The sequence below is a fragment of the Thermobia domestica genome, chromosome 9, assembly GCF_964235325.1.
Source record: "Thermobia domestica chromosome 9, izTheDome1.hap1.1, whole genome shotgun sequence".
Taxonomy (NCBI): Eukaryota; Metazoa; Arthropoda; class Insecta; order Zygentoma; family Lepismatidae; genus Thermobia; species Thermobia domestica.
The window spans coordinates 195546570-195567263 of NC_137462.1; the positions used below are offsets into that span (position 1 = coordinate 195546570).

The following is a 20694-nucleotide window of genomic DNA, read 5'->3' on the forward strand; positions in this document are numbered from 1 at the left end:
ACGTATTCATTTCTCTCTATATATATATTTATATTCAATAAATGCGCACACATTTAAATTAATCACCCCAATAATAAAATTTTTACAAGGTTGCAAACATTGTCCCAAAACAAATGACTTCCGACATTACATATGAAAAAGAAAATTGATTTTTTACTTGATACCGCGCATCTATAAATTTTTCACTTTTATATAATCAGTTCGTGCTTAAATCATGGAGAAAAAAAAACTTTGGAAGGCAGGCACGTAACACAGAGCATTTCTAAAGATATAACTAGATAACCTAAAATACAATTTCTGGGCCCAGGTTAACTACAAAGTAATCGAAAACCAACACAGAAAAGAAAGTGATCAATGGATTAAAAAAAAAAACTAAAGAGGAACGACGGTGAAAGAACGTAATCGAAGTGTCGTCAAATACTAAGTCTTTGTTCATTTCAGCGATACGTCAAAATGTGATGGAGGACCCAATCACTATCTACTTTATCCATGAATCGTGTCTTGCAACGTCTCAGCTGGTAATTTCAGATCAGAGTTGTACGTTAAATAAATTGTAAGCACCAAGTTCAAAATCTTAGGGGGGGGGAAAGGTTGAAAATTTGAAAAAAAAACTTGAAGAAATGAAGACACAGAGAGAGATAGAGAAGAAGGAAGACGAAGAATAGGGGCGCCAAAGATTTAAGTGAGAAATAACTAACGCTACAAAGATAGAAGTCGAATTTCGCTCTCAACAAAATCCATAGCCAAAATATTCTTAACATGCCAAAAAGGGTGGTCTACTCAAATACGTAGACTCAAGGGACGCCCTGCTGCCAAGGATGCAAGTTCTGTGTCCATCAGATCCCAATCCCACAAGAGTTTGCTTGTAAGATTGAAATCCGATCCCCGTATCCGGCCCAGACCAGCAGGATAAAAGGAGAGGGGGAAAGGGACCAGGTAACTGCGTCCCCAATTTTGAAATCTCTAAGTAAAAAAAAAAATATTCGACCCCTTAGAAGAACTAAGAAGGTTCGAGGACAGTAATGAAACTAGAATAGAAGTAATAGCTAAGATATCCCTAACTAATGATTTGCCAAAAATAATTAAAAAATATTAAATAAACTGGATTTTGGATCGGTGATTTCTATTGCCAAACTTCACCGATAGCTACCCTGCGCAGACACGCCAGTCTGGGATGTCGTTAATTTCCCTCGTCTAATTAAACTAAGAAAAGAAATGAAAATACTTAAAGGGACTAGGGGTCGACATCCGGGTACGCGAAAATAAATTTCAATAACTAATTGTTTTGATTCTGTAACCCTGTCAGAGCTGTCGCCTCCATGAACATTGTAAGCTAGCCTGAGTAGGTAACGTGAAGAAAAAAAAATCTCACGGAGCAGGATATTCTATTTTAAAACCGACCAGAAGATATGATTCACTACAGCCCTGTTGTATAACTACTATTATCTTTTCATAATTTATTATTCAATATGTCTAGTCAACGATTATATGATGCTACCCCTTCTATCAGATGGTATTACTATGGTTGATTATTATTATAACACATTAAACTACAAAGTATTACCATAGTCCGACTATATATCGCCCTCCGGTCCGCGTGATATTATGGTGCAGGGGTCAGAACCTGAGATGTTTGTAGCTACACGTATCTATTCAATATCTATATATCAACACACGGCGAAGTATTCACTGGGCTACTATATATATTTAACTATATGGGTGTCCTATCTTCTATATTCATTTACTACAATATTCATACACTTTATATTCATGTTCACATTAATATTCATATAATATTCATATCATCATTCTCATTTACTACGACGCTATATTCTACAAACACCCTGTTTCCTCTATCTACGCCCAGCCTATATACACATTTCATCATAACACTTTAAAATCTATAATCACTACAAACATTTCCCATTCCGATCACCGCACGACAACCTCACTCGAACCCAAGACTCTTTCATCCCACACACAATACTATGTAATACTCGGTAGCTTTATTAAGAAGAAAGAAAAAAATCCTACGTATTTTCACTGAAGATAGAATTATCTGCGATAATGTTTAATGTTTATGAAATTCTGCAGCAACAATGAGCTTCTGCAGCCACGAAGAAAAAATGGACATTTAATATAATTTCAAAGCGAAGAACTAGCATCATATCGCCCGACTTCTGTTAAAAAATTACGTATTGTTTATTTACTTAAATATCTCGATTTCTAGACTATGCAGAATGTTGAAACTTTCAGAATATATTAATTTTGGGTCACTTGACCTAACTGTACATTCATATGGGCTGTGAATTATACCTTCTAGGTTTTATTTCGGAAAGAAAGGTCAATTTCATGGAAACTAAATCACTAAGCACCTCGACGGAAGAATGGCGGTTAGTACTGACTTTTGACACTAGGGCTAGCGACGATATAATCAACCCTTGAACAACGGAATGTGACCTTGTACACGGAATTATTATACTATATTACGTTCACTTAATGACGGAGTAATAAAAATTTATCGCATAGTAAATACTACACTGTCCGTATTTAATTATCTCACACACTCTTTCATCACTTAACTACCACTACCACTGATACTACATTACAAATATACACATACTACTTAAACTACAAGACACATCATGCCAATACACACCAATTATCACTATCATTAATACATGTTGTACTGATAAATACACACAGAAAACATTCATATTTTACCATTTTAAATCGGCTCTATGAAAGGAAAGGGGAAGAAAGGAAACAGGGCCAACTGGCCCTTGTATTCACTAAATCACATTCTTGAGTGTTTAATCAACGCCCCCGAGGGGACGTATCGAAGTATTAGCTAACAATAGGACCCCTGCCCTGAAGGGGCGGGAACCCGGAAACAAACTAAATGTTCAACTCATCCCGCTGGAAGCCGTACTCCCAATTTGGGAGTCAGATAGGAGCCCTTACTGATAATTCACACGTGCATTGTGATCACTATCCTAACTACAAAGAAATTAAATACCGCCATGTTATTACTAAATAAGTACAAAAGAAATCACATTTACTACATACACGAACACAATCGGCAGTGGGGCAGGCCTAACGTAACTCTAAAAGGAGTAATTTTCAGGATGAGAATATTTTAAGGGAGAAACACTACTCTTCCGAAACTGTTTATAGATTTTTTCTTTCTAAGAACAACTAGCAAACTGATGCACTTCACAGAACCTGTCCACCACTAATTATATCAGCAAAACATGGCGTTACCGAGTTGACTTCCTATTTCTGCTCTACAGTCCGGTTTTTACTACGAAATTTAACAGTTCATGGCTCCTCGAGACTTCCAGAGAATTTTTTTAGACGTTAATAACATCACAATATTACCTTTATTTGTAGTTTCTCTCACTCCTTTCGACTTTTAAGTTAGACGAACAAAAACCAGTGTCTTCAGTAGCACTTTCCGATGTGGAATGGAATAATTGCGCCCTAATATCATAGCGTGGGTTTATCAGCCAATCAAAACTAAGCATTTTGGCGGTGGGGCTTTGAAACGAATAAAATTTGGTAAAATCTGGATTAAACTAGATTTTAGAAGGACCTAGGTATCTAAAAGAGAGGTGAAGGGTGGTCCTGAAAATTCTGTCGAATTTTAGATTGGTTATTTGATCTGGAAAGTTCCGTCCAATAGTGGATCTATATTTTCGGATAGCACTGACACCGTAAGAATTGTAATAATCCATATACACATCCATATACAAGACTTATAACTAATTTAAAATATAAATAAAGATATTGATTCCCAAAACTATAATTCCCAATAATTTTTTTTTTTTTTTTACAGTTTTCCATGTTAATTTGAAATAGAATAATGAACAATATTACGAATTATATGAACAGCCAGAAATTTTTTGTTAAACATCAAGTACAGTCGGTGCAAAAAATTTCGGGCACCCTCCTATTAAAAACATAATATCATTAGACTGTAATGGCATATTACACGTCCATACTTGTTCTATCTGCTTTCATTTAATAACAGCTTTAAACGACGTGCTACTTGACCTCCCTTGCCATTTGAACAATTTGAACATGACCCCCCTGGGACATTGTGGAGGACCCTGAGACAAATATTTTTACTTCCAATCATTGTACTTTTGAAATGATGACACACATGTTTTCCTCTTTTGACATCTGCCTCACCGTTTCAGGATTTTTGTGGGGGTGGCCATCGACTTTACAATTACGTTTTTGCTGACAGTTTGACCGGCCGCCATTTTGCACAAGGTAATTTTAGAGTATTGAGACTTGTTCCGTCTTCTTTCATTTCCCAAGAAGTTTCGAACGATATACTACTTGACCCCCTTACCTTTTGTAATTTTTGAGTTGGACCCCGCCCTGTACACTGCGGGTGGCCTTGTGACAAGAATTTTTGCTTTGATACGTTGTACTTTTAAAATGATCAAACTGATGTTTTCCAGTTTTGGCATCTGTCTTATCGTTTGCGATTTCAAGGGGTGGTAACGGCTTATCTGGACACTCTATATATCCATATAACTCGCATAGTATATGCATTCGGAAAATGTTTATTACAGTTTTGTAATAGGCGTCATTAGTGCTTTCGATTGGTATATAAACCATCTTCCACTTCGATATATAATCTCCCTCTCTTCCCTTGTAAGTTACAAGTATTACCCAGAACACACAAGACAAGAAATGTCACGGTAGCTACCCCGTGAAGCCTTCACCTCTGGTGTATGTGGTAGTCGGTTCGATCTCGGTTAGTGCCATGTGAGCTTTGTGGTGGACAAACATTGAATGTGTGTGGGAACCGCGGTGGCTCAGTGGTAGAGCGTTCACCTCTGGTGCTTCGGGTCTCGGGTTCGATCCTAGCCCCGCCAAGTGAACTTTGTGGTGGACAAACACCGTGTGCGTGGGTTTTCTCGGGGTTCTCCCGTTTCCTCCCACTTTCTTCATTCCACCATTTAATTCATTACTCATCATCACTGTCTCCTTTAGCCTAACCGGCATAAACGTGGGACGTAAAACTCAAAGATTTCATTTCATTTTTCGAATGTGTGTGTTTTCTCGAAGTTGTCTAATATACTACCACTTTCTTCATTCCACTAATTTTCCCATTATCATCCATTCGGCCAAAGTTACCTAAAGGTCTTAAAAATAAATTCAAATAAGCTCACAAGGCAAGCATAAATAGTTTACAAGATAATATATCTCTGCTGTTAGTTGTCTGAGGCTTCTCGACCCTGGCTTTTTTTTTTTTTTTCCATTCTAAAACATTGAAATTTGTTTCACCAGTTTCAATACACGAATATATAGTAAATTGCTCATAGGTACGTCGAAGATGAAGACACTAATGTTAAATAATGTTTACACGACAAGCAAAGTTTGATGTAAAGGTGTCATCATCCCCGACACTATCGTATACTATCAGCCCACTTGCTTTATAGTGTCTGTATATATATATATATATAATATGTATAAATACAGAGAGAGAGAGAGAGAGAGAGAGAGAGATGGAAAGATATATAGATAAATAGAGAGATAGATATGTGTGTACACTTTGATTTCATATATTCCAGCCTTTAGGTTTCACAGTGTTAACCTATAACAATCCAAAAACTACTTTCCATTTTAGCATATTTAGATTTGTTGCAATTATTTTTTTTTTTTAAAAAAAGCTCGGAACCAAATAATTTTATTGAGTAATGGAAAGTATTTGATTGAAATTTTATATGTTACTGCACACTAAACTCTACTTAAAGTGCCATAGTAATGGGAGCTGAACGACACATCGGACGAAAGAATGCTTGGGGCCAGTCTTCACCTCTGTGGTTCAAATCTGTTCCCATAACCGCGGGGTGTGTGCTACTATGTGGTGCTTGCCCCGTTTGTGTAACAAACTCATGACAGTACACCCAGATTAGCTAATGTCTAAAAAAAAAAAGTTGATTTTTGGGTGGCAATTTTGGATTAAAGTTCCTTATATTGTCGGGATCTATTCTCAATCATGCAACGTACATCTTCATACCAAGCCTAGCGGTCTGCGGCGATAGACCATCGGCTTGAAGGCCCCGGGTTCCCGGAAGGGTCATGTGTATGGATTTTAACAACATTTGTTTTTTCGTACTGTGTCAGGGGGTGGGGGAATCGTACGGGATAAAAGGATTTCAGTCTGAAAAAATGGAGAGAATATCCTCCCCAGGATACTTTCATGGGAGTAAGGAATTAGTAAAAATATAGGATATACATTTTATAGCAGGTTTAAAAATATGGTTTGGGTATCCTATTTCATTTCTGTTAATTATGTTCTTCAATGTTCGAATTTTGATCATTCTCATGATATTTTCTGCTTTCAACGGAGTTCCATGAATATTATACCAAATGTTCTTTACACTTATCAAGTTCGAGAGGTTTTATGCGCCTGTAAGAAACAATTTCTGAAGATAATTCAGGTCCTAATGAATATTATTCACTAGGAAAGGGAAGTATTCCCTTCCTCTGAACATGGAAGCAGAGGGCAATTTCGCACTCTGGTCAGATCAAACATTTCCGCGTAACAAAATGAAGGTCCCCCTGTAAAACTTCTTTACCTAAAGTGTTATTATTAGTATCATAAATTTGCTGAAAGCAAACAATTTGAAGGGTTTGTCGATAATATCTTTGCTTTCTTTGTCGTCCGCCCGCCTTCTATGAAGGCTTTTCAACATGTTTTCTCACAAAGGGGATTTTCCTTTTGCAATCTATATGACCACTGGCAATTTAAATCTTGGCCATTCCCGCCAGCGTTTTCATTTTCGAGACACGAGACAAGACGAGACATATCACGAGACGTCCCGTCTCGTCTCGTGGCAACACTACTAATATCCCCTTATAAATGCAAATTTCTAACAAGAACAAACTAGTTGATAACACTGTATGTCAATTTCACAGCAAATCACTTTAAAAAAATAAAAATAAACTAATAAGTAGGGTTCAGATATTGTAACATATATGCAAATGCGTGTTTTGAAGGTTTTCATATTCTATTATGTTCCCATTTTTGAAGTTACGAATTATTTTAATATTCTTAGTGCCCCGAATCGGTAGTTTTGTGTGAATTGGGCACATATTAAGAATTTTTCCCCATCCACTGACTAATGGGAATATTCTTATGTACCATTAAGATATAAATTTAATTTATGTATTGCGTTTTTTCGGCAATTGTTAAAACAATTAAGCGGCGTCTGAAAACTCAAGGTGCCTCCTTCTACGAGCACAGAAAATGCGAGCCATTCGAACTCGTAAAGGAAGGAACTTTCTTAATTTCTGTCCCAGGCGAAACTGAAGAAAACGTTGAGAGAGAAGTTGGATAAGGTGCTTAGCTCAAATCCAGGATTAGAAAAGATTGAGTCAATCAACCAGTACATGTGTGGAGTCAGAAAATCATTGACAGACGAATGTTCCAAACTTTCTTGTCATTGAACAAATATCATCCAATCACGTCACGTTGGAAAATCATTTTATGCGCATAATCTTATTGTAATAATCGATAGACAAAGTTTTAATACCGGAAAACTTTGAACAACTCCAAGTAGTGTAGTTTAAAAATTCATTCTGCACGCAGTAAACAAGTTAATCGGAAATAAATAAGCTATTTCTTAAGTCCATAGTACGTTGTTTATGGTGAATATTTTCTAAGTTTTCAGTGCATATTTGGATGTAATTTATTCAGTTTCAAATCCGATCTCAGTTGCTCACTAAGTTGCTTTTTTTTAACAACTTCGCAATGTCAGGACAGTTGCAATCATTTTCTCGCATCCAGAAACAATGGATTTATTCCAAAATGTAATGGATTTTTTCAGTTTTACGTCCCACGATTATGCCGTGTAGGTTAGGGGAGACGATTTCAAGAATGTGTTCTTTCTGTTTTTGTGCTTCGATTAATACCAGAAATAATAGGGGAATAGCCCAATTTCAATATTGAAATTTTAAGGTTCTATGCTTAATATTTTCAATGATCTAGAACAGTGATTTCAGAAAATATCCCCTGGAGAAAATTTCTGTACATAGAGGGTGTAAGTAGTACTGCGAAAATACTAAAAACACAAGTTGAAAACTATTGGAAGTATGCTTTGGGGATCAACCCCCAGGACACCCCCTGAAATAATCACTTAACTAGATAACGACAAAAATAATTCAAGCTCACCAATACCTATCCCACTTTGAGGCCACATTTCGAAACAGTTCGTCTTATATCCAGCCTAAAATGCAAGAAGAACATGTACAAAATATTTCAGGGTTCTGTGCCTACTAATTTCGGCCAGTTCTCCAAAATTCACACAGCGATATTCAGTTATTAAGTTAATCAATGAGTCAGTGCATTTACTATAGATTTAATACATATTATCCAATTGGTCTTTCCAGTGTAATATTGAATTGCAGGAAACTACTACCTATACATGCTTTGTTACAAACTGCATTTTATCCATATAGCTAAAATAGACGAGTGTTATAACATAAAGGATATCTTGATTGTCTATGAATTATTGCTCTCTTATTGAGAGTTTATATCTTGTTTGTTTTTTTTTTAGCTTCAAGATGCCGTGACTGATATGAAAGATGCCTTCACAGCTGCCCTGGAACAGTTGGGGTCAGTACAATCGGAGGACCAGTCCCTTAGGGAACGTGTTGAGGCTAATCGTGCAGAGGAACAAGAGCAAATAGCCGAAATCCTTAGACTTATTTTATCATTTAAGGTGAGTACTTTTGGATAATGAATTGTAGAACTCGATCTTTTCTGCTTTCATCACAGATCACCATAGAATATAAACGGTAATAGATAGCGAGAAGCTTTTTAATATATAAAACTTTGCAAGAATATGTTCTGTCTCCATCTTTATTTTTGTACTAAAACCGGAAACAGTAAAAAATCTGCTCCAACTTCTGACTGTAGATTAATTCCCATAGATCAAATAAATGAGTTTCGTTTTACACAGTGAAACTATAGTAGGCTTCAAGTAGTACGTCTATAATTACTGGTTGCAATGGATTATTAAGATAAAGTAGAACCTGTTCCTCTAACGCTGAATACATATCAAAAAGCCATTCCTCGCTGTTCCTAACTATTTTTGTTCTATGGAGATAAGGGTTGAAACTGGAAATTGTTAATTTGAACCAATTCCAAACTCAGTAGATGGTTAAGGAAGGAGATAAAACCTATACCTCTGGGAAGCTGAATCGATTGTAAACTACAGTATCTCGATCTCTCTTACCGCTTTTGCTCTACAGAAATCAGTATTGAAACCAGAAATAGTAGTAAATGTTAACCACTTCCGGTTTAGGTAATGTGTGTGGTGGATTGTGATGGCGTATACTTCTAAAACCTTGAATCGATTGCAAAAAAAAAGAAAAAGAAAAAAGAAAAAAGAAAGAAAGAAAGAAAAGCCTGTCGTTGTCTATTACTGTATTTGTTCTTTAGCAATAATTGTTGAAATCAGAAATGATTAATTTTAACCACTTCCGTATTCAATAGAGGATTAAGGGATGAGATGTAACTTATTCTTGGGAACCTAAATCGATTGTAAAATAGACTGCGTTTCGATATATCTGACGGTTTTTGCTCTACGGAAATCAATATTGAAACCGGAAATAATAGAAAATTTCAACCCCTTCCGCTTTCAGTAAAGTGTTGCAAGTTGTGATGGTATATTCTCATGGCACCCTGAACTGGCTTTCTATTACCATCTTTGTTCTATGGCGATAAATCTTAAAACAGGAAATCTTTATTTTGAATCACTTCCAGATTGAATAGAGGGTTAATGGAGAATGTGGAACATATTTCTGGGACGCTGAAATAATTAACAGAAAACCGCATTTCGATATCTCTTACCATTTTTCCTCAGTGATAACCAATATTGAAACCCCGAAGTAATATTAAATTTCAACCACTTCTAACTTTGATAGTATTCGGGATAATCATGGTACACTCATGTCCAAAATTATTGTCGCATGTTTATAAATATGTTGTTGTAGGAATATAATTTGATAACAAATTCGCCCTGCATTTCTTATAATGTTAGTATCTGTATAATCGGCAAAGACACATATGTGGCAAATTTCGTGTCAAAGGAGCAGTAAATAAGAACAATAAAACGAAAATAAAACTTTCTTGTCCATTTAGCAATATTTTGTTTTACTCATTCTAATTTTCATATTTATTTCCTATGAAATTTACCACAAATATACATATCCCGATTATACACATAGTATCAGCATTAAAAGTACCTTGCAAAATCATTATCAAATTATATTCTTACAAGAAGACAGTTATAGATATGCGACAATCATTTTGGACATGAGTGTACGTTGCCTTGAAAAACTGAATCGTTAAAAAAAAAAAAAAAAAAAACGCTTCTTGCTATCTTACCGGTGTCGTTCTGTGGTTATAAACATTGAAACGAGAAATGACTAATTTTAACCACTGCCAGTTTGAATAGAGAGTCAACGGAGGAGGTGGGACCTATTCTCGGGACGCTAAATCGATTGCAAGAAACTTCGTCTCGATATTTCTTAACGTTTTTGCTTTGATACTCGTCGACAGACAGACAGACAGACAGACGGACGGACAAAGGCGTTCTATAAGACTTCTGACATTTAAGCATAGCATAGTTTGGAAGTCTAAAACAGTCATGTGTAGCGACAAAAGTTTTATACTGATATTCATTTCGCAAATAGAATTTGAAAATTACTAACTTCCTTAAATGCATTATGGCTTTTGTAAGAAGAAAAGTATTGAACAAATAAGGAGGATTGTGCTGCTATCTAAATATGATTATCTTGGTAGTTGGAAATATACCGGCACTGTTTTTTCACTTATGATTTTGAAATCATAACCAACGAGAATCATACAAACAGTAGAGTACTATTTTGAAGTCGTATCAATCATTTTACTGTTCTATTGCTAGGGTATCCGTGTCATTCCATTATTGATGAATTGATTTCACTCCTCCTCCCGTTAAATGGAAAATTTTCAGGACGTTTATTCCCGTTTTCTTTAAAAGTATTGCACTATTGAGGTAAAAGAAAAGGCTGGTTGACCAAGCCCATAGAAATTAACGTTGACCATCACGTTTTCTTACTTGACGTATCAAGTGAATGCTGTATTAATGTCCAATTCAAGAATGAAATAATCAGTTTGTACAACTCTTCTGAGGAGTATGTTGCTTTGATAGATTGATTTATTTATTTTCTTGTTCGTGTAAATTCAATTCTTCGGTACCACTACTACAAAGCTTCTTTCCGTGTATTCCCCTATGAAAAGAGGGTGGGTGGAGAGTCAATTAGGGAAGAAAAGGGCAGTTACACTCTCTTAAGTTTGAGATACACATAATTAAAAAAAAAAGAGAGAGAGAGAGAGAGAAATGCATACTGATGTACTAATTTAAAAAAGTTAAATTCTTACGTCTGTGGACAATCTTATCCCTCACCTCCTCCTCCCCTCTGACAAAATTTGAAATGACACTATTGTACTTTAGTCATGAAACTGCAAGAGAAATACGAGAGTTTGTCTTCTAGATGTCTCGTTGACTCATGATCACATTGCTTCCGGTTCAAACCATGTTGGTAGTAAGTGCTGTATGTCCACATCTCACATGGCGTCGATGGTCAACGGAACTCTTAAGCTCCAAATGAACCTACTAACTTATAGCGTGTCGGATTTCACTTTAATACTGTAGGTACTTCATAGCTTTAATACTGATTAAGGGTGTCGATCAAAATACCACAAATTACGAAAGCAAATTTATAGGAAATAGTTTCATAGTAACATAATGACTATAACCATTATTTATTAGAATGTGGTAAAACAAGCAAACTAGATTTAAGATAAGTCTATTTAGGCTGTTAGATCTTCGTCCCTTTGGATAAGCTGATAGAATATGATTAAAACATCTTGTAGGACCTAAAAATTGAGGAACCCTTAATCTCTCTCTCTCATACAATAATAAAAGATTATATCATATTTTCACAATCTGAGACGTAGCCATAATTTACTAATATCCCTGGATGTTATCCTGTAGAAGTCACCTGTAGAGCAATTTTGGTTGCATAACGGAATAGGACTCGAATATTGTATCGTCACTCGATTTATGTCACTGTGTGAAATTTAATCATTGTATGACGTCGGAAAATGAGTTAAATTAAGGCTGCAAGATTTGAAGATGCGGTTGAACCATTGTAAGTTAAACAATTTAAATTAAGGTTGCAAGGTTTGAGAACACGGTTGAACTATTGAGAGTTAAAGAAAATCATGTAATAAGCAGACACTTGTTGCAGCGCTTTCGAAGATCCCGCTTCTAAAAGTGACAATTTCTACAATTATTCAAATTTTTGGTTTTATATCATTAAACCTTATGTTTTCCGTGCGAAGAACTGGCACTTCCGTTAGTAATATATATATATATATATATATATATATATATATATATATATATATATATATATATATATATATATATATATATATATATATATATATATATATATATATATATATATATATATATATATATATAAGAGTGAGAGAGAGAGAGAGCAAGCAACACTATTCGATTAACGAACGAAAAATTATACGAGTAAAGTTAAGCGACAAAGTCGAAGAAGATGAGTTTAGGTAACATATTCAATAAAGCGTTTTCGTTATGAATGTTAGCAGCAGTGTTGAAAACACTACCTTCTACTCGTCTTCTAGCCATTGAATCTAGTGTTTGTTTTATAATATCAATGTCGAGTTGGTTAAGAAGAAAAGTCAATAGTAAGCTATTTGTATTTACGTTCTGAAAGATAAATCTTACGAAACCTTCAACTTGGTTTAGTCACTTTTATGAAGACTTACAACAGCAAATATAAAAGAGTTGTCTTTTATTATTAAGAGCATGAGAATTGTAAATAAAAGGATGCTGTATGGAAGCACAAATAACTATGACGTTTTAAAACAAACATAATGTCATCATAAAACTTGAAAATAACCTTGCTAAACAAGGCAAGGATTATAATATAATAATAATAATAATAATAATAATAATAATAATAATAATAATAATAATAATAATAATATATACAAGCTTTTCCAGCCTCCTGGGAAGTAAAACATAGGAATGAACAGTGAAGTTTTAAGGCATATATGAACTCTATTATGAACAAAGAAATATATTATTGTTGTAATAAATATTTACATCTACTGTATGTCCTCGTATGAGACAAAATATTATTAGCAATAGTAGTGTTTTGTAGCATTTTCCATGAGTCAAATGCTGCTTTGTACTAGGACAAAGAATACGAAAATTGTAAGTAAAGAAAGCATGCTGGAAAAGAAAGCATTATATGACGTTCTTCTTCTTCTTCTTCTTCTTCTTCTTATTATTATTATTATTATTATTATTATTATTATTATTATTATTATTATTATTATTATTATTATTATTATTAAATATTCTGCCTTTCGGCAGGTCCTGGGACTAATGAGTTTTTTTTTTTTTTAAATAGATTTAGGCCTGAAATGTTTCTTCCACGTTTTTCGATCTTCACCTTCCTCTTTTAAGTTCCAATATTTTCTTCTGTTCAAATCATCTATCAGTTGTGTTCTTCTTCCTGTTCGTCGTTTTTCTTTCATCTTTCCTTATGGCGTTATGAAAAATACAAGTTCTTCGCAAAATGTGTCCAATCTAATTGGCCCCGAAGGATGTCCTAGAAGTGTCCTCTTCGCTCCTATCCGTTTTAAAATATCTTTGTTTGTTGCTCTCTCTGTCCATTTCATCTTCTCCATCTTCTTCCAACACCACTGTTCGAGTCTCTGTAAATATTTCTTCTTTAACCCCCGTAAAGTTTAAGTCTCTGAACCATACAATCCAATAGACTTCTTCATATATATCCAATAGACCTTTGGGGCCCTGCGTGAAAGTACGGTACCCCAATATACATTGAGATATTGGTAATGACCAATTTCTTCCTTAATCCAATGTTAGGCTGCTAATTAAGAGGGCCCTATTCTTGTTGAATGCTTCTTTGGTTATAGCAATTCACGACCTGATCTCACTGGTGCGGTACGCGTCTTTCGTCAAAATACGTCCCAGATATTTGAAATTGTCGACCTTTTCAAGTTCTCTTTGACCTGTAAGGGCGCGTTTCCACAGCATATTCTCATGATTTTCAATTTTTCTATATTGATTTTCATTCAATCTAATTTCCCAGTGTCAACTATTTTGTCAATCATCTCCTGTAGTCCGTCTTCGGTTCTAGCTACAAATAACCGTATTATCTGCATAGCTGATCTTGTTAATGATCTACTCTCCAATCTTGAAATCATCAATTCCCATTAATGCTACCTTCATTAAATATTCACTGTAAATGTTAAATAGTTGTGGCGACATACTACATCATTGTCTGACTCGCTCTTCTTACTGTACACTATTTTCTGTACAAGATTCTATTGGTTACATCCACTCAGGGCTCCACAAATCATTTGGTGCACTTTGTGATGATGAGTGAAAAAAAAAAAAAAAAAAGGTAAAGAACACTAGGAGTATCAGCAATAATATGCAGTAAAATTCAGTATTAAACTTTAGTACAAAATGATGTAAGCATTGGCGCAAATCCCGGGAGGATGAGGGGGACACATCCCCCTCAATCTTGGAACTGGGAAGACTGTCCTCCCAATAATCCGTTTTAAAATGTGGATTTTCGGGAGAAATGTGATGATTTGTGCCCAACTACCACTTCATCTACATCGCCTAATATATAATATACAACAAGTTCACCTCAGAAATCAGATTCATCTACCGTAATATGAGCCTCATCTCCCCCTTCCGCACAGTGTCAAATCTGCCCACCTCCCAATGTTGAAGACAATTCTGCTGCCCAGATAATCCACAGCGTTGTTTTTCAACTTCATAAATACTTATATTTTGAACATCGCTTAAAAATAAATATATATATATATATATATATATATATATATATATATATATATATATATATATATATATATATATATATATATATATATATATATATATATATATATATATATATATATATATATATATAATATATATAATATATGGGAGCGGTTTTAACCCCCCCCCCCCAATGTTGAAGACAGATTTCCCCCGCTGGATGTAAGCATTTAATAAGTTAAACCAATTCTATAGAGACCATGTTCTATTTGAGATACATGCATAGCTTTTAGGTGTCTTTTTGAAAGCTTAAGATTTTTTTTTTTTTTTTTATTAAGATTTGTAATAACGTGTGAGATGAACTTCATTCTGGACTACAATTAGCTCCACAAACTGAGAATATGACAAAAGTAAGGATTATTTATAATTTGGTCGACGTTTCACGACGAGGATGGTTTAATTATTTGAATCTGATTTGTGGTTGATTGATTACTGTTAGGGCAAGTTTACAACTATTTCAATAAGTGCCTATTCCTAATTTAATTTATACGTCATTTTTAATTAATAGAAACAAATATTTAATTAAGATCTCGTTCAAGATAGTACTACTTATAAGTATACTAAGAATCTTGCAATTTTTTATAATATTAACAAACAATTCTCTAATTTCCTAATGAGCCAAGGATCTTATAAAATAGAGGATCTGCCCTTACAACGAAATCTTGAAGCCATACGTCACAGTTTCGCCACCCCTACTCTGCCCATTCCGCCCAATAGGATCGCAATGTTTTGATCCAACAATTATGGCGGAAACGAAAGTAGCCAATCAGACGTGCCGATGCTCGGTTGCTTTTTGGCTTCGCTGATTTAATAGGATGAAGATACATATTTTCAGATCCTCTATTTATAACATCCTTGTAATGAATACTTGATTATGACTGCAATCACACATATTATTTCCACAACAATCATTTTCTTCTTAATTTCAGTATGTATCAATTTTATAACGCACTGTTTGCCTAATGTAAATATCCAATAATTACGAATTAAATTTACTATGTAAAATCTTAAAACGATTAAAATGGATCATTTGCTTCTGATCCGAAATTCTTGACTCTGGAAGTCTTTATCATAATAACTTGAGACAATATGCAAGTCTACAACGATATATTTTAAACTTATTTTTCAGGCAACCTAAGACTAGAAATTAAGAAGAACCGTGGGTTGTTGCTTGGACCAGATGAAGTTATATTGTTGCAATAAGTTAACCGTTCCGAACTTAAAAGTAACCCAGTTCTCGGTCAAACACAAGGTTAATAATTTACAATGTGTACCTGTGTTCTTTCTTTCATATAGCATATTTGTGTGTACTTCTTTCGAATATGGCCTTTCATAATAATGACCCTAAGCATATTACAATATAATAATAATCGCCATTTTACTAAACATAAAGAAGCTTGTATCCTATTTACATACCTGATAAAGAGTAAAGTATTTTATATAATGTGTTGTAAATATGTATTTAGGATCTTTGCATTTATTAAAAGTAGCATAGGATAGATTTTTTCGTGATACTCATTAATATTTTCTTTACGATCCAAATTTTAAAAAAGTGCCGATATCATCGCACCATTGCTTACCACCATAAAGAGCAAATATAATAATAATAATAATAATAATATTTTGCTCAAGGTCAGTATGTGCATTTGTTGAACATAAAAATGTAGCAAAATATAAACTACAATAAAGCATTTAAACGAATAATAATAATAATAATAATAATAATGGTAATAATAATAATAATAATAATAATAATAATAATAATAAAATAAATAACGAGTGAGGCTATGTCGAGAATGGCAAACTGTCGTTAATCCTTTAAAATTACCTCAGGAAATTATATTCATGAGACATTATCGGTCTTGGTCAAGGAAACCAGACATATAAAAGAAAAAATACATATACTGCAAACATTTTCATGTCTAGCGTGAGAGAGATGTTATCTTGCACGTTGAGTATGAATTGTACATAGCTTACACTTTGCACGCACGCCTCTTGTGGAATATAAATTGCTAGGGGTGCAGTGGAAACAGGATACGATAGAATCAAAGGAAATATTGTCTTCTTACGAGTGTTCCTACTACATAAAAAAAACTGCGTAAATAAGCATGTAACTGCTACGAGACAGTTTCATAAAGTATTAAGATAGCTTATGTGTTATTTCCACTTATTTGCTTGGCGGAAAGTTTCGGTGGTGGTATTTGAATGCTTGTAAAAAGACAAAGATATATACAAACTTAGAGAATTTGATTTTTTTGTCTGTTGTATATAACTTTTCAATAAAACTAGCAAAAAAGAAAATCATGAATGTTCTCAAACATTGTCATTTTTTCAAACTTCAACTATCTGTGCGCGCAGATTTTTTTTTTGGGGGGGGGGGGTCAGGACTTAGTAAATATTCACGTAATTGTCCACGTATTGTCTTCTTCTGAATGTTTTTCCTGAAGGTGGATCTTATCCTGTTTATCTTATATTGCTACGTGAGCTCACTAAGTCAATACTCCTTGTATAGAACAGGTTTTCTCCATTTTCTACTCGACAAGAAATATACAACATTGGTAATTAAAAAGTTTTAGTGGAAAGATAGGTTGAGGATTACGACAAGGACTTGAAAAAAATGAAGCAGTTGTGGTTTTGTTACATATAAGTTAGTCGTGTGTATACGTCAATTAATATTTGTCCGACAATTAAAATAATTCAATCCGACTTCGTATCATATTTTGTAGTGTCAGAAATCAGACCTTTGCCAAAAGGTATTTAAATATTCTGATGTTTTCAAAAATCTGGCAATCTGGGTCCTTTCTTTGTGAACCCTATTATTAAAATAAGTATTACGCAAGTTTGAATACTTTTTGAAGAACTAACGGTAACCAATATTTAAAATACAATTTTCCCATCTATTTCAGTTATTGTATAACATTGTGTATGTGGATTTTTGGGCCAGTTCGGTACGATCTATTGCTTGGCTTGCATCAGTATTCTATTCGTTGTAAAATTCTGTCGAACTATTGCAGCAAAAGAAGAGCCGAATGAAACTATACACGAAGCATTTCTATATTTGCCGATTTCCAGATTTACCAGTTAAAAGTACTGTAGTCATAACAAGTAGCCTACCATTTGCAAGTAGTCTCGAATAAAAGTCTTGCTTTAAACATATGACAAGAGCTCCCAGCATTAAAGTCAAGAGAAATCTAATGTAGAAATGCTTGCATGCTTGCTCTGCAACAAGTAATAGCTAGTTAAGTGTTAGTAAAAGATGGACCAAAAAGATATTTACGATTTTTTAAAATAGAAAATTTGTAGCCAGCTTCTTCTATTGAAAGCTTTCGAAATGTGGGTGTGGAGAAGAATGAAGAGAATTAGCTGGGTCGAGCGGAAAACGAATGAGGGAGTGTTCGAAGTGGTGGGCAGAAAAGAATAATTTTAGATTTTATTAAGAATAGAAAGAGAAACTGGTTGGGAAATTGACTAAGAAGAAACTGTATCATGAGGGGCGTGCTAGAAAGTACTGTGGTAGGAAAGAGGCAAGGGGCGAAGAAAAAAAAAACTACAATTAATAGACGATATCAGAACAGAAAAATCATACGTGAAGACAAAGAGATTAGCAGAAGACCGTGGAGCATGGAAGCTTCTGAGTTGCAGCAAGTGACCTGCCAATAAAGGCAGAATACTTGTGATGACTTAACAGAATACTTTATACCATATTGTAGGTGTCTTAATCTAATATTTATTTATGAAATATGAACAAAATTGCGTGACTTGGTTTTTGAGAAGATCGTCCGAAAAAGCTTAGCCTCAAAAGTAAACTCTCTCTTCTGGATTTTTCCCATAGAAACGGCTTATACTGTATTATATAGGATTGTTAATTGAAATATTGATTTATGAAGAATAATTACAATCGTTAGAGCAGTTTTGAGAACTTTTTTTTTTTTTTTAAAATTTTCAGCCTTCAGTATAGTATCCTTATTTTGGGGGATAGAAAAAGAATTCGAAAAATTCTTCCAGAGAATCTCATAAAAAAAAAGAGAAAAGAATAAGATAGGAACAGACATTGGAAAATCTTTCGTATATAGGCACCATGAAATGTGTAAATCCATTGACATCTCAATTTTATTTATTTATTTTCATGGACATCATGCTTTCTTCTTTCCTATCGTCACTTGAAAGTAAAAAATACAAAATACCGAGAACTATCAGCCGTGAAGGTTTGAGAAGCAAGATGTCATTTGTATGTTTTCTGTCTTCCTTTTGCCAGTGTCGTAGCCGTCATCTTCTAAACTTTTTGCCAAAAGAAATTAAGTTCATTATTCAGGAGGAAATAAGGTTTTAGTTTCCGTGCTTCCCTTAAAAAGATTTTACTGTTAAGTACAAAATTGAAAGAAGCCGTACAACATCCTTCAGTCAACCAAAAAAAAGCTAATACCATTATCAATTAAGGACTACAAAGAAGGGGAAATTTAAAAAGAAAGAATAAAGAAAAGTACATATAAACAAAAAAAAAAAAGTTGTTTACAAACGATTTATTAACAGCAAATTCCAATCTGCAAAAAGGCATCTTAAACCAGTTCTTCCTTTTGACATTGATTGCGAAGATGGGTGTTGTTAATTTCAGCGTTTCCGCCATTAACAACTGTACGAAACAAATTTTTGCTAGGCTGCTAAAGGGATAAATCCTAAAGCAGTAATTAAGTTTCATGTTTAGTGTGACAAAAAACAAAACAAAATCGCATACAGCCATTCACACACACGCTACATGAACGAACAGGTTGGTTCGCTTTGGTGACTTCTTTTTTAAAAAGCCCGGAAAACACGGAAGCACCCAAGGTCGTTGCCACCTACGTCTGCCAGTGAGTGTACTCTGCTTTCTGATTTGCACATAAAAAATGTTCTTTCGTTTAGTTTAAAATTTTTATACTGGTATGAACTTCTAAATTTCTAAAGAAACTCAAATACGTTTCCACATATCATTATATAAACTGATGCACAAGATACACTACCATATTTTTGTGTCCTACCTTATTTATTTTTAATTTATATATTCTGTTGACCACGTTGTTGAAAATAAAGATCATCACACTAAACTTCTCGTTCTCATTTCTTAAATGGAAACATGTTATGGTACAGTTACTCCTAAAATATTTATGAAATATAAACATGTAATAAGAATTTTGAGAAAACTTAGGGGTATAGTCCGAAGAAAAGTCAGCCTCAAGAGAAGACTATCCCCAGGGCCGGATTAAGGGGCGCTTGGGGAGGCTATAGCCCCTGGCCTTAAGGTGGACAGGGACCTCCACTCTGATCAAAATCTGAACTGGCTATGTGTAAAGAATCATGAAGATAGAATCATTATATGACCAAAAATATAAAACATATTCCCTTAACGTTCCTGCTGTGCTTTCACAGAAATGTATTATTTGAAGTCAGCAGGGGCCACAAATTTTTTTTCTAGCCCCGGGCCTCCAGTTGGGTTTATCCAGCCGTGACTACCCCTTGTGGAATTCTCCAGAAAAAAATACTGATAACCTTGAAATTTTGTATAAGTGTTCTCCTTGGACATTAGGCGTGTAGGTAAGATGGGATTTCTTAACATGTAGCCCCTAAGGAATAAACGGGAGTTCGAATGATTTATTGCCGTGAGCCAGATCTCCGAAATTATTAAGTTTTAGAATCTTTGAATTTTTGTTTTCTTGCA

The 20694-nt window shown here is 34.4% G+C and overlaps 1 protein-coding gene across 2 annotated transcripts in view; it reads left to right on the plus strand.

Annotated features, from left to right (window-relative positions):
- LOC145660516 (uncharacterized) overlaps nucleotides 1-20694 on the plus strand; it is a 302611-nt gene that overhangs the window by 108428 nt on the left and 173489 nt on the right. For both annotated transcript variants that reach the window (XM_081725683.1, XM_081725682.1), the window contains exon 2: nucleotides 8583-8747. In XM_081725683.1, coding sequence (XP_081581809.1) covers nucleotides 8583-8747 — 165 coding nt within the window. The remainder of the gene's footprint in view (nucleotides 1-8582; nucleotides 8748-20694) is intronic.